Consider the following 14,028-nt stretch of genomic DNA (forward strand, 5'->3'; position numbering starts at 1 on the left):
CCTCCCATGTGAGAATCGTGTGTTGGAGACGCCCACGTCCGGAGATTTTTACAGAGGTGAGTTACTTAGACTAGATAGTTTTTTTGCGTAGTTCTCCCCAAGTCTCATATCTCCTATCTAGGTTCAATCGCTTAACATCCAACTAGACTCTCGGTCTGTAAGACCACTCCAGCCTCCTAAGGTGTACTCCTAAGAAAGTAGTTCGAGGTAAGTACTCCGTGTTGGAACAAATCACATATTTTAAGTAATTTGTATTTTTCCTAACAGTACTTACCTCGAACTACTTTCGGGTTATGGCCCGCCCATCCTTCCCCGAGTGTCTTACAGGAGTTCGATACCATAATTATCAAAAGCTTACTGGTGACCGAGACCTAGCTCCATGCTCTCGCACGCTGATCCGGGTCGCCTCAGGGCGAGTATCCTTTCGCCACAGAGGGACCACTATAAAAAACGGAGATAGGGGAAACCACACAAAATTCTGGTCGGTTGGGAGGAGAATCCCAGATACTCCTAAGAAAGTAGTTTGAGGTAAGTACTGTTAGGAAAAATACAAATTACTTAAAATTTGTGATTTATTTTGTAAAATAAAGAACAAAGAACGTAATTCCTATAGTAATCCTCAAGTAATTTATGGAAAAAATGTGAAGACAAAGTTGAAAATAATCACATAGTTATAGGTCAGCAGTTATAATAAATCGAAATACAGCTTGAATGGAGACACCCATAAATTGTTTGTAATAGATATGCCCACCATTAAACACTGACCAAAAGCCAGGAAGTCCACTGGTACCAAGGAGTTGGAAAGTGCCCAGCCACAAACTCTTTTTATTACCTTTGGTTTGGAAAAGTATTCATTGAGCCAGTTTGCTTTTCTTGATCCTTTCAACCAGCCATACCTGAGAAGAGTTATGAAATTGCTCAAATGCCATAATGGGTCATGTATATGTAATGGATTTGTATGAAAAAAAATATAAGTTTTTTTCCATCTTAAAGTTATTGAATGGCTTCATTCTTTGTACTGTAGATTTAATGGAAATGTTTATCCCACATATCCCACACTTTGTGTTTGATAAATGCCTTAATTTTTGTCAGATAATATATATTATGCTCTTAACTTTATCTATTTAAATTTTTTTATTCCAGCCAGAGGCCTGCTTGTTTGTTCTTCCAATTGCCATTCATGAGACCTTAAGAACAGACAAAATAAATAGAAGAGAGGTGTTATCCAATCAATTTACACTATTCTTCCATAAGCATTGTACAAAAATAGAGGGCTCTGTCTCTCAACAGAATAGTAAGTCTTTATGATGATGGTTTTTAGTTTTACTCTTTTCACACCTTGTATTACTTACACCAACCTTGTCCTTTACAATTAAGAATATGACGTTTTTATTTTTTGCTCTTATACTGTTTACTTGTATTTGATTATATGGGACTGAGGAAATGGTTTTAAAAGCAGTTTAATCAAGCTTTTGTTGTAGACTATCTTAGAACTGGTTTCTGTAATTTGTAATTAAATTTGTAGTAATCACTGTTCGGTGTGTCTCCCCTACAAGCATTTTTCTAGATCCACATCATCCACGGGAACTATACGCGTCTCATAACCTCCCTCATCAGGGGGCCCTAACCCATTTTCCATTTATGAAACCCATGATGTAAAAAAAAGTGCATCTTCATTCTTTTTTCTTCTATGTAATTTCATGCCCCCTGTGGCCGCGGGGGTATAAAAACAATTAGAATAGCGCCAACGTATTCTTGCATGTCGTAAGAGGCAACTAAAAGGGACGGGACGAGGGGGTTGGGAACCCCCTCTCCTGTATTATAATCCTGTGATACATCAAAGAGGTGGATATATTGACTTTGTGTGAGACAAAGATAAAAGGGAGAGCTGAAGTGATGTTTGGTGAAATGTCTGGTAGAGTGTCTGGGATTGAAAGGGGAAGAGCAAGAGAAGGTGTGGCTTTATTGCAGAGTGAATGGATGACTAGATAAAGTGGTGGAATGGAAGGAGATATCATCTAGGTTAATGTGGGTAAGGGTTAGGTTGGGTAGGGAATGTTGGGCTTTTGTCAGTGCGTGTGGGCTAGGTTGTGAGAAAAGTTAAGAAGAGCGGAATGAGTTCTGGAATGAATTAACTAGGTGTATAGAAGGAATTATGTAGTTGTCATGGGTGACTTAAATGCTGGAGTGGGCACTGGAGAGGTAGAAGGTGTCATTGGGAAGTATGGCGTACCAGGTTAAAATGACAGTGGTGAGAGACTGGTAGATATGTGTGTTGAGCAAGGGATGATGATAAGTTCTAGCTTTTTCAAAAAGAAAGATTAAAACAAGTATACATGGGTAAGAGTGGCAAATGGAAGAGTGGTAGAAAGGGCGTTAATGGGTTATGTGTTGATAACTAAAAGAATGTTTGAAAGATTGAAAGACGTGCATGTGTGTATGGGTATGGCTAACAGTATGTCTGATCCTTTTTTGGTGGAATGAAATTAGTTGTAGCAAAAGAGTGGGGGAATAGAGTAGGTAGATGTAAAAGGGAGCTAGTGAGGGTTGAAGGGTTAATAAAACCGGGGATGAAAAGTAAATATCAAGAAAAGTTGAAAATGGCATATGACGAAGGTGAAAGTAAGAGAAACTGGTAATTTAGAGGAGGAGTGGAAGTTAGTAAAAGAAAATTTTGTTGGGATTGCAAGTGATGTGTGTGGCAAGAAGTTTGTTGGAGGCAGCATGAGGAAGGGCAGGGAATGGTGGAATGTAGGAGTGAAGGTAAAAGTGGATGAGAAAAAGAGGGCTTTTGAAGAATGGGTGCAGAGTAATATTGTAGAGAAGTATGAAAGATATAGAGAGAAAAATGTGGAAGTAAAGCTCAAGGTAAGTGAGGCAAAGAGGGCAGCTGACCTGTAGTGGGGTCAGGGATTGGGTCATTCATATGAAGTGAATAAGAAGTTTTGGAAAGAAGTGAAGAGAGTAAGGAAGGCTGGTTCAAAAATTGAAGAGACAGTGAAAGATGGAAATGGAAGGTGTTTAAAAGGAGAAGAGACAAGGAAAAGGTGGGCGGAATATTTTGTAAATTTACTGAAAGTTGAGGATAATAGGGAGGCAGATATAATTGCTGTTGCAGGTGTTGAGGTGCCGGTGATTGGAGATGAGAATGAGCAAGAGATTACAAGAGAGGAAGCGAGGAGAGCACTAGATGAAACGAGAGTAGGAAAAACATCTGGTATGGATGGTGTGAGAGCTGAGATGTTGAAGGAAGGGGGTGGGGTGTGACTGTACTTGAATGGTTGGTGAGATTGTTTATGTGGAGTGGAAGCAGATGTACGTCAGAGAGTGAATGAAGGATGCAAAGTGTTGGGGGCAGTTAAGGGAGTAGTAAAAAATAGAGGGTTGGGCATGAATGTAAAGAGAGTTCTGAATGAGAAATTGATTGTATCAACTGTGATGTATGGATCGGAGTTGTAGGGAATGAAAGTGACGGAGAGACAGAAATTGAATGTGTTTGAGATGAAATGTCTAAGGAGTATGGATGGTGTATCTCGAGTGGTTAGGGTTAGGAACAAAGTAGTGAGGGTGAGAACGGGTGTAAGAAATGAGTTCACAGCTAGAGTGGATATGAATGTGTTGAGGTGGTTTGGCCATGTTGAGAGAATGGAAAATGGCTGTCTGCTAAAGAAGGTGATGAATGTAAGAGTTGATGGGAGAAGTACAAGAGGAAGGCCAAGGTTTGGGTGGATGGATGGAGTGAAGGAAGCTCTGGGTGATAGGAGGATAGATGTGAGAGATGCAAGAGAGCGTGCTAGAAATAGGAATGAATGGCGAGCAAATGTGACGCAGTTCCGGTAGGCCCTGCTGTTACCTCTGGTACCTTAGATGACCACGGAGGTAGCAGCAGTAGGGAATTCAGTGTTATGAAGCTTCATCTGTGGTGGATAACGGGGGAGGGTAGGCTGTGGCACCCCTAGCAGTACCAGCGGAACTTTGTTGAGTCCCTTGTGAGGCTGGGAGGGTAACGTAGATAGGAGAGGTCCTCTTTTCTGTTTCATTTGTTTGATGTTGGCTACCCCCCAAAATTGGGGGAAGTGCCTTGGTATATGTATGTATGTATGTAATTTCTTGATATCCAGAGATTTACAGGTTGGTCTGAGTTGAATATAATGTCTATAAAATAAGGATTTGAAAGATATAGGGTATTTATCAATGAACAACTTTAGTAAGTGATATATGAATATGTTAGCAAAGGTTGGTCCCAAGGGTCAAACCCTTGTCATACAATAAATTGTTTTATAAACATTATCAAAAATAAAAAAAAAAGGTGTTGTTACGACCAGCTCAAGTACTTTTCTGAAAGTGTTGATGCTAAATCCATAAAATAAGGGCATTTTGCTTGGAAACAGTCTTGTTAAGGTATTTCACTGTGTAGCAAGACCATCTTAAAAAGTACAGGGGCAGTTCATCTGATGTTAAAGGTTAAAGCTGGGATTGAGCTGGTACCATGAGAATGCTAGGCGAACACGCTACCACTGTACTAGCCAGGAGACATTGAGAAAGGGATTAATACATTCACAGTAGTCATTCCACCATGATAAAACCCTTTCAAATTGCTCTAGTCTGGATATTTCTATGTACAACTTGATGTCAATCCAGCCATCCATGAATACAGCTGTAGTGGCTTGTACGTACGTCGTCATGCTTGTGTGAGAAACGGCACGGACACTACCCTCCGTCAGGTACCACATGAGACCAGGATTGAGAGTTGTCATGCTCCCCATAAATAACACTTTTTCAATGTAAATTATTAACTTTTTCATTTCTAATGTTAGGGTTTATAAATAGTTCAATAATTACTTTACCATTACAAAACCTTTGAAAATTATTATACTGTATATGTCTATTTATGGACCTGTGGAATACATTCTGTGAATTTCTCTTATTTCTTAAAGGAAAAATAGTTTTAAGAAAAGAGTGTTTTAGGTTGCATGCTCACTTCGTGAATGAATTAAACTCTTAACCCCAGTTACTGCTGGATGGCTTAAAAAAAATCATCTTGTGTTTAAACCAAATTGTATCCCTTTGACCCGCAAGTATGCAGAATGCTCTGCTTGGCAGCTCTTATTCTTACCACATTAATTCTTCTTATCATTACTTTTATTAATGCTGTTACTATTGTGACAGTTAAAATATTTGTTAATATCATTACTATTAATTAGTTAAGCCTGACCACTGTGTCAAAACATGTTATCATCCAAAACTGGAACCTCAGTAAAATTATGTGGTTTTGTGTTTTACCATATAAAAGCAAATATAAGAAACAAATTGTTTTTCCCCTCTTTTATAGGAACTCCCAGTATATACATGGACAAGAATGCAATTCAAGTTCTTTTAAAGGTAATTAATTACCTGAGAGCACAGACACCAACTACAAGTTTCACAAATAGGTATGTTGATATCATGAAAATTAAATGCCATGGAGAAAACTTAATTATTATCATTCTAATGTATTTACAATCTGAATCCATTACTATAATATGACTTTTTATTGTATTTAGCAGTTTCATAAATCTTATCTGAATGAAAATAGAAACTGATTTTTTCATAGATTTTTTTTTTTTTTTTTTTTTTTTTTTTTTTTTTTTTTTTTTTTTTTATTTTCACTTGATAACCTTATATTAAGGGTAAAACTCTGGGATTAAAGTATCACGCATCTAAGATTTCAATTTAAAATTTACTATTGTAGTATTTTATAATATACTGTATTTACTGGGATAATAGCTGAAAACTAAATGAAATTAAGGTGATATGAATCAATTTAATCCTTTGTTGGGTTTGGAATTGGAAATATATTAATGCTCTCAAGTTTACCCATTAGTGTTATTTAGGTATAATGTCTACTTTTTGTTTTAATTAGGTTAAATCTCATAACATTTTTGCGTTAATACATAGAGAAGCTTCTCTGTATTTATTATAGTAGTGGGTTCCAAATTTAGTCTTCATAAAAACAAATTTATTGCTAATTTAAACACATTACAAGAGATAATGTTATTAATGATTTTTAATTGGTCTCGGTTTAGACTTGTAAGAAAATTAGATATTTAGAATATACTGTAATTAATGTCGATAATTGTGTAACTAAATACAATACCTTTAGTATTGATATGCATATTTGCCAATTTGCTAAATGGAAGACCAAATTAAATTCAACCATTGAAGGTAAAACTAACACCATACTTGATAATTATCCATGCACATATTAAGAAATATTCTATTGAAATCCTTTTTCAGTTCCTATCTGAATACAAACCATTGTCCTTTAGTATGGTAAGATTTTGGCAAAAGCGGTAAACCCCCAATAAAGACTTATCGATGCTCCTGCAACCACCGCCACCTTTTTATTTTAACAGTAGATAAAACTTGTAGTAACTTTTGATTCATTTAGAAAAACGGTATGCTCAACTTTTGATATCAGAAAATGGTCACCAATTATCTTAACCCTTTTACCCCCAGGCTATTTGGAAATTTCCAACCCTTAACCCCCAAGGGGTGGTTTTTTTCCCAGCACATTTTGCAGTATATATTTTTTAAATTGCTCTAACAGCCTTAATTTTTGTCATAGAGAGGTCAGATTGGTCTCATTCTCTTGGAAAATGCCCGTATTTTCTCAAAAAATTATCAAAAACATGAAAAAAAATTTTATAGCATTTTTTTGCAAGGATGTATCGGTACGTCCATGGGGGTAAAGGGATGACTTTTGTGAAACGTACCAGTACGTCCTTTGGGGGTAAAAGGGTTAAAGATTGCATTTTTAAGGAATCCTTTGTTAGTGAATCTAAGTTACTTCAAGATGTGCTCATAAATTTCAGTATGCTTGTACCTTCTATATATATCATGAAAATCTATGTAAATGAATGTGAATATAACTGATTCATAGAAAAAATAAAAAAGCTTGAGGTATTGTTGTATATAAGGAAAATTTAATTGCCTTTTTATCAATTGCATCCTATTTTCATATTTTGATTTCTAACGTATGTGTTACAGTCAGAAATGCACACCCTGGGATAAAAACTTTTGGCTAAAAGTAAATTACCTGGAAGTGGCCCAAGCAGCATACTATTGTGGTGCTTACTTTTCAGCACTTCTGTTTCTTGAAATTCATTGTAAGTAATACTGTTTTAATGCTGTTACTGTTCTTAAAATATTTTCTTTTAATTGTTCATTACTTCTCATATACGGTAGTTTGTTTATATCCTTATTTCATTTCCTCATTGGGCTATTTGGGAGGTCTTGAGTTTATAGCCTCATGCTTTCCAACTAGAGTTGTAGCTTAGCTAGTGATGGTAATAGTAAAGTGAAAATTGTAAGGATAGGAGTTTAAATTATGTCTTTAAGTAAATGTATTGTAGAATTATGCTTTGGAAGTTTTGATGGTACATAATAGATCTTGGTTTGAGTTAGTTTTTCAATATTCAGCCAAAGTGACTACAGTCAGCCCTCCTTCTTCGCAGGAGTTAGGTTACGGACACAGCCGTGAAAAGGGGATTTCTGTGAATAAATGCTGCACTAGGGTGGGCTAACTCCTAACTTAAAAAGTCACTGTCTCTTGCCACGAGCGGGTGTCTGAGCTGATGATTAACACAGTAAATTCTGTCTATCTTGTTTTAATTTGGTTTCTACAACAATTTATAATCAAATGTAAAGTGTACAGTACATTTGCACACATGTACACTACATACTGGGCACAGTAAAGTTACAGTACAGTTTTACCTAGTCGTCATCATCCCCTTACAGTTTTGTATAACAAAAGTTGTTCCTATCTAGTAATACTGTACTGTAACCTGATACTCACTGGTACTGTTGTGTATATTACTGTAATAAATGTACAGTGATATTACTACTGTACAACTTAACTGTACTTACTGTAAGTTTTCGGTGTTTTAGTTCAGAGGACTCGTAGCCTTCACGTTTTCTTGAAGCCTGACGCCACTTCTTATGTGTCGTCTCTTGCACAGTATGTTATATCTATACTTTCTTAAACAGAAAAACAGCCTATTTTATAAACTAAAAACTTAAATATCTCGATAATAACTGTTTCTTTTAATTGAACAAACAAAAACAGTTTATTCAATTACTTTTCAACAGCATATATATATTCTCTCTTATAATTGAACAAAGAAATTCAGTGCATTCAAAAACTTTGGAAAAAACTACATATCTAAATTAAAAGAAATTTAATTCATCTTAATATCAGCTATTGGTGGTATTTGGCGAGTCATTATTAGTGAGTAGTTTGATCAGATATTAATATTATTTAGAGGATTAATATTGATAAGAAATTTACTTCCAGGTGACGTTTTGATCTCAGAAGCTCAAGAAAAAGACCACAAGCAAATAAACAATAGGCAGGTGCCAAAACTTCAACGTGTATCATTTCATAAAGATTTTTCAACGATGCAGAAACTGTTGTTGAAAGTAAGCTTACTTTATGGCCTCAGGGTATTTGAAAATTCATTGTGCTGGCATTTATGAATATAGTATCTAAATAGTGTAAATGGGATTTTAAGGTATACCATCCAGACTAATTTTTGACTTTCAGTTTAACGTTAAAACTTTTGACGAAGTGTATGTACCTTGGGGGAATGCTTATTTTTTTCATGTTTTGCCAAGCTTTCTTCGCAAGAATAGAACAGCTTATGTATTTGCTTATGTAGTGGTAGGTATTCAGTAAATCTGATAAAAGGTCTATTGGTTTATGGTGGAAAAATAACCATCCTCCTCCTCCTCCTCCTCCTCCTCCTCCTCCTCCTCCTCCTCCTCCTCCTCCTCCTCCTCCTCCTCCTCCTCCTCCTCCTCCTCCCATAAACATCCTCACCAATCACCATTTTGATTTTTCAGATGATTTTGTTTTAAGGTGACCAAACTGTAAGAATGAGGTAGGATATATCACAAAAATAAGAATATAATCATTATCATCCTTGTCCAGTACTGAACATATTTGATTATTAGTAAGTATTATAGAAATAAAAATACTCTATATTTTAGGTGTACAGTAGTCTTGGAGACAGTGACGGAGTTGAGGGATGTGGAGGTGGGGCAAAATTACTGGATCCTTCAGTTCGAGGCATACGTAGTAAGCATAGAGGCCAGTGGATAAAAACTCTCGAAATTCATGATGCAGCTAACTCTGCTGTAGGTAAGTGAAACATATTGGTTGTGGCAAGTTCATAAAGAATATAATTTTGTAATATAATTTAGTAATATATTGTACAAAACAGTATATTCACTATCTGAGCGTCAGTGGACGCACAGGAGTGTATTCTACGTCAGATTTCCATACATGTCTGATGTTCATATACTTGCCCACCCTCCTCCCCGCTGACTAGTGATGTCAAGAGGACAAGGAATAGTTCAACTTTGAAATTGAAATATCAAAGGCCCTGTGGCTATGCTTCTTGCCATTAATTGCTAGAAAATCTGGAATAGTTTTTATAATTGTGGAGATGAATGTCGAGAGAAGCAATTTGAAGGATATTAAAATAAATTTTATCCACCCTATTTCATTTTTCTGTGAGGGGCTGGCTCTCAAAAGTTTACAATATTTGTATTAGTTCCATCAATCTGTTCAACATTTGCATATGTTTTTTCCCTTCAGAATTTATTTACTTTAAATAAAAATATAATTAACCAAAAACTAATAATTAGAGATTAGGAAATGTAATTAAATATTTCTTTTAATTGGCAATTTTATGTTTTGTAAAATACAAAAAATACAAATTAATCATTACATAAAGAAGGAAATCTGTGAAGCTAAAGTTTCTCTTTATAATATTGGTTGTACTTAAATGAGGAAGTTTCATTGAGAAATAAATGCCCCTAAGCTTATGTGAGAGTTTGAGGTTATTATTGTAAGTTAGTTTAACTCTTCGAATCCCATAAGACATACAGTATTCTACATCCATGGATTTTGACTCCCTTGATCTCCATATCATGTATTTTACATCCTGTAATTATCTCTTTCTTTAATTACCTCTGCCAACAAAGGTGGAAGGAGGTTATGTTTTTGCCCCTGTTTGTATGGGTGTGTTTGTGAACAGCTTCCTGGCCACGATTTTAATCGTAGAGTAATAAAACTTGCAGGGATTAACTGTTATGTAAAAAGTGGGAAATCAGTAAATTTTGGAAGGTCAAGGTCAGATTAAGCAAAATGTCCGATCCTCATAATCAGCCATAAGTTTGGACATCATTGTCACAAAAACTTCAAACTTTGTTCGTATTTGAGTGTATGAAAATCCACACCAATCAATACATGTAAAGGTAAAAGGTCAAGGTCGAGAAATAAGCTGCTGCGGTGGAGGTCTGCGCTCTACTGAGTGCACCTCTTGTTATTTTTGTCCTCAGTCTACATAGCTGAGGACTATGAAGCTTGACGTAAATGATGAAAAGTGAAGTATTAATTTAAATGCTCAAGATAGAGACGACTGGCGAAATCTGACAGAGGCCCTTTGCGTCAATAGGTATAGATGATGATGATGATTAAACTTTTATAGAATATGTAAAACTATATGCCAATGGAAAGGAACTTTTTTTCAGCTATACAATAAAAAATTATTAAAGTTCTAAGTACTAATTGTTTTTTATGCTAAGATAAGTTAGGTAAAATGTCCCCTGAAAAGGTCCTGAGTAATAAATTTGTTTTCCTGCTGGCTGGGATTTGAATGGGTTATTGAGGCCACTGGGTCATGCTAAGAGACCTATAAGACTCATTAGAATTTGTTCATAAAGAAAAGGATAAAATTTGAGAAAGTAAGGAAGATTGATAGCAGAATCGGCGGAGACCAAAGTGGGTATTGAATAGGAAAGGCAAATGGTAAAGTGCCATCGCATAGAGTTTTCAACCATCTACAGTGTGCTATGTGTCTTGAAACTGCTGGCTTGGTGTAAATGACTTTGATAAAGTTCAAGCTTTGTTTTCTCTTGTTTGTAATAAGTTCAGTAGGATTGATTTATAATGTTCATTCTCTTGAATTCCAGAGATAGTAATTAATACAGTATTTAAAGAAATACAGCCAAAGATATTATGGCTGTACAATACCAAGAAGTTGCAGCTGTCTATATCAATTTAAAATGAAGTTCTGTCAGATTGATAACCTATGAAAAAGAAATCAATCTTTATTTCATTTTCCTCAACTAAATTGTACTTTTTATACCAATAATCTACATCAAATTGAAAGATGGACTAAAATTTTTGTATCTTAGGTGTGATTGATGTTCTGAAAGATTTGCGGTTTTTCAATACCCTCAAACTTGTTCTGGGTGGGTCATCATTGGAATCATCACCAGAACTCCAGGGAACATAGTAAGTATGTAACTTTTGTCTCCAGAGATGATGATAATAGTTCATTAGTTCCTAGTTTATCTCAGGGAAACATCCTTGAGAATTATGTGCTATTCATTCTTTCAATGAAAAAAAACTTGTCTGTGATAAAATAAGATAAACAATAGAATTCTTATAAAGATTTGTGCAGACCATTTGTTCCCCCGTCAGTATTTAAGATGTGGTGGAGAAATACAAATTGTCGCCTTCTTTAAGCCTTATTTTCTTTTGGATTAATCCTAACGAAGCCATGGTATTCTTTAAGCAGTTGTTATTTTGTTTCAATTGATAGTATTGAGATTTTTTTTCTAGGAAGATAATTTAGTTTCTATTTCAAGAGCAAGTATAGATTTCAAAGTATATTGTATAAGTTGATTTTGGTGAAATTAGTTCATTCAGGTAATCTAAGTTAATGTGAGTTCGTTATTGTCCCAAGATAGTAGTATCATATTATTAAACATTCATTCAATAATCTTTTGACTTTTTTAGATAACATAATTTGCTTTTGGCTTTACTGTTGTACATGAATTACTTTTTAGATTTCCCATAGATCTTACAGTCGTCGTGACCATTGATTCTTTTTGTTTCACCTGAAGATAGTGCCACACTTCATGGCATTCTAAAGGGCTTAATCATGCTGGGTTTGACTCTTAACATAGATTAAATTTCCCGCCTTCCAGTAATCTCATACTGATGTTAATTGTTATGGAACTATCTGGCAACATACCAAGATTCATGGCCTTCATAAGGAGACCAGTTTTCCTCTCAGTCCTACTATCACTAGGGAGGGTTGTTATAGAAGTTCTCAGGGGTATGCCTTTGTTCACATTTTGTTTTATACATCTTAATGTCATACCCTTTTTTCTATCCCTTAGAATCTTATATTCTCAAATAAGTTATAATTCATAGTTGTATATATCTTGAGTAGATTTCTTTGTGAGTAGTCCTGTACTAAGAAAAAAGGTCTTCATTATTTCATTACAGTGAGAATAGTTTGTGCCCAAACTCCTGTGTATTTTGCACTTACTGAACATCAGATATCTCTGTCACCTCCCCATTTGTCATATAATCTTCACACCACATAGGCCATCAATCTTAGACATTCTACTGTATAGTCACACCTCTTCAAAATCTCTTTTTTTTTAGTGATGCTATTTCTTTCATGTCATGCTCCTATTACCAATTTTAACCCTTTGCTTTGCTACAGTTTTTATTAAATTTTTTTCCCAGCTGGGAGTCTGCTTGGAGATTGTCGCAATGGGATTCAGCAAACATTGCTGAGAAATGGGACACTGCTTGTGCTGCAAAGTTGACACATAACATGGATTTCCATCAGAGCTTATTCTTAGCTTTACAGTCCATCCACCATCGAGATTTATCTCTTTCAAAGCAGCACACACTTCGAGCAAGATTGCAAATAATAGAAAATTTAAAACTGGTAAGCATCTCTCTCTCTCTCTCTCTCTCTCTCTCTCTCTCTCTCTCTCTCTCTCTCTCTCTCTCTCTCTCTCTCTCTCTCTCTCTCATATATGTTTTGAGTAAATTTAGATTTTGGATTGAAAAAAAATATGGTAATCTTACAACTAACTCATTTAGAGAAGGTGATAGAAACAAACTACTGAGCTAGCTAGCTCTCTCTCTCTCTCTCTCTCTCTCTCTCTCTCTCTCTCTCTCTCTCTCTCTCTCTCTCTCTCTCTCTCTCTCTCTCTCTTTGTGACATGTTTTGAGTAAATTTAGAAACTGTATTGAAGAAAAAATATGGTAACCATACAAGTAACTGACTTATAAAAGGTGATAGAAACAAACTACTGAGCAGCCAAATGTTAAGTTCTGTAATATGGTTTAATTTTGAATTGTTCTGTAACTGGAATACAAACCACGCTATTTAATAGGGGTATTATTTTCGGCATAGGTGAAATGACGAGCCATTAATTTTTAACGAGGGTTAACTACACACACCGCTAGTTAAGGGGGGGTAGGGAGGGTAACTCACACACCTGTGATTGACCTCACTTTGCTTTCAGCTCGGATGGTGAACGGTCGTTGCTGTTCTTCATCCTCGCCGACTTTTGGTACCCATTAACGCCATTTTGTTTTCTCTTTTTCTCTTAGAGTGTTTGAAGTTGACTTCTGCAACCATGTGCACCTGCCCTGGACTCTCCGACTGCCCCTGTGGAACATTTATGTCGGCAGTCGAGACTGATCGTTACGCCTTTTGTCCTTCTGGTAGAGGTCAACGGTGTGATAATGTCAATAAGTTTAGTGAGTGTAAGGAGTGATCTTCTCAGTGGGAGAGGTTTTCGCGGCGGCGGAAGAAGTCCAAGCGGGATATTTCTCCCTCAAAGGTTGCTTCGAAGGGAGAAAAACACAAGGCTTCTTCTTCCGTTGTCCAAACCTCCTCCAAAGCTCCTCCTGGGTCGGTCTCTTTCGAGAGACCGTTGAGTAGTAGCGTAGACCATTTTATTTCTGACCAACCCCAGTTCTCGAGAGATGAGGTTGCTTCCCCCTAGCAAAGCAGCACCACCTCTCCCTCCAGGTGAGGCCTTGTCACTAACTTCCATATTTCAGATTTGGTCCTCCTTGAGGCTCACAGGTTTGCCCTCCAAGGAGGCCCTGCTTGAGTTCACCCTCATGGGTGTTTCTGTCAAGCAATCGTCGTCGCCGTC

The 14,028-nt window shown here is 36.2% G+C and overlaps 1 protein-coding gene across 2 annotated transcripts in view; it reads left to right on the plus strand.

Moving 5' to 3' along the window:
- The window catches only part of tefu (Serine/threonine-protein kinase tefu), a 912,746-nt gene that overhangs the window by 173,178 nt on the left and 725,540 nt on the right, over positions 1-14,028 (plus strand). The window contains exons 36-42 of one of the 2 annotated variants that reach the window (XM_068385553.1): positions 1,144-1,294; positions 5,333-5,432; positions 7,030-7,148; positions 8,336-8,460; positions 9,031-9,181; positions 11,245-11,344; positions 12,593-12,800. The exons of the other annotated variant lie outside the window; for it this stretch is intronic. Of the exons in view, the coding sequence (XP_068241654.1) occupies positions 1,144-1,294; positions 5,333-5,432; positions 7,030-7,148; positions 8,336-8,460; positions 9,031-9,181; positions 11,245-11,344; positions 12,593-12,800 (954 nt within the window). The remainder of the gene's footprint in view (positions 1-1,143; positions 1,295-5,332; positions 5,433-7,029; positions 7,149-8,335; positions 8,461-9,030; positions 9,182-11,244; positions 11,345-12,592; positions 12,801-14,028) is intronic. 2 annotated transcript variants of the gene reach the window in all.

This window comes from Palaemon carinicauda, chromosome 13 (assembly GCF_036898095.1).
Source record: "Palaemon carinicauda isolate YSFRI2023 chromosome 13, ASM3689809v2, whole genome shotgun sequence".
NCBI lineage: Eukaryota > Metazoa > Arthropoda > Malacostraca > Decapoda > Palaemonidae > Palaemon > Palaemon carinicauda.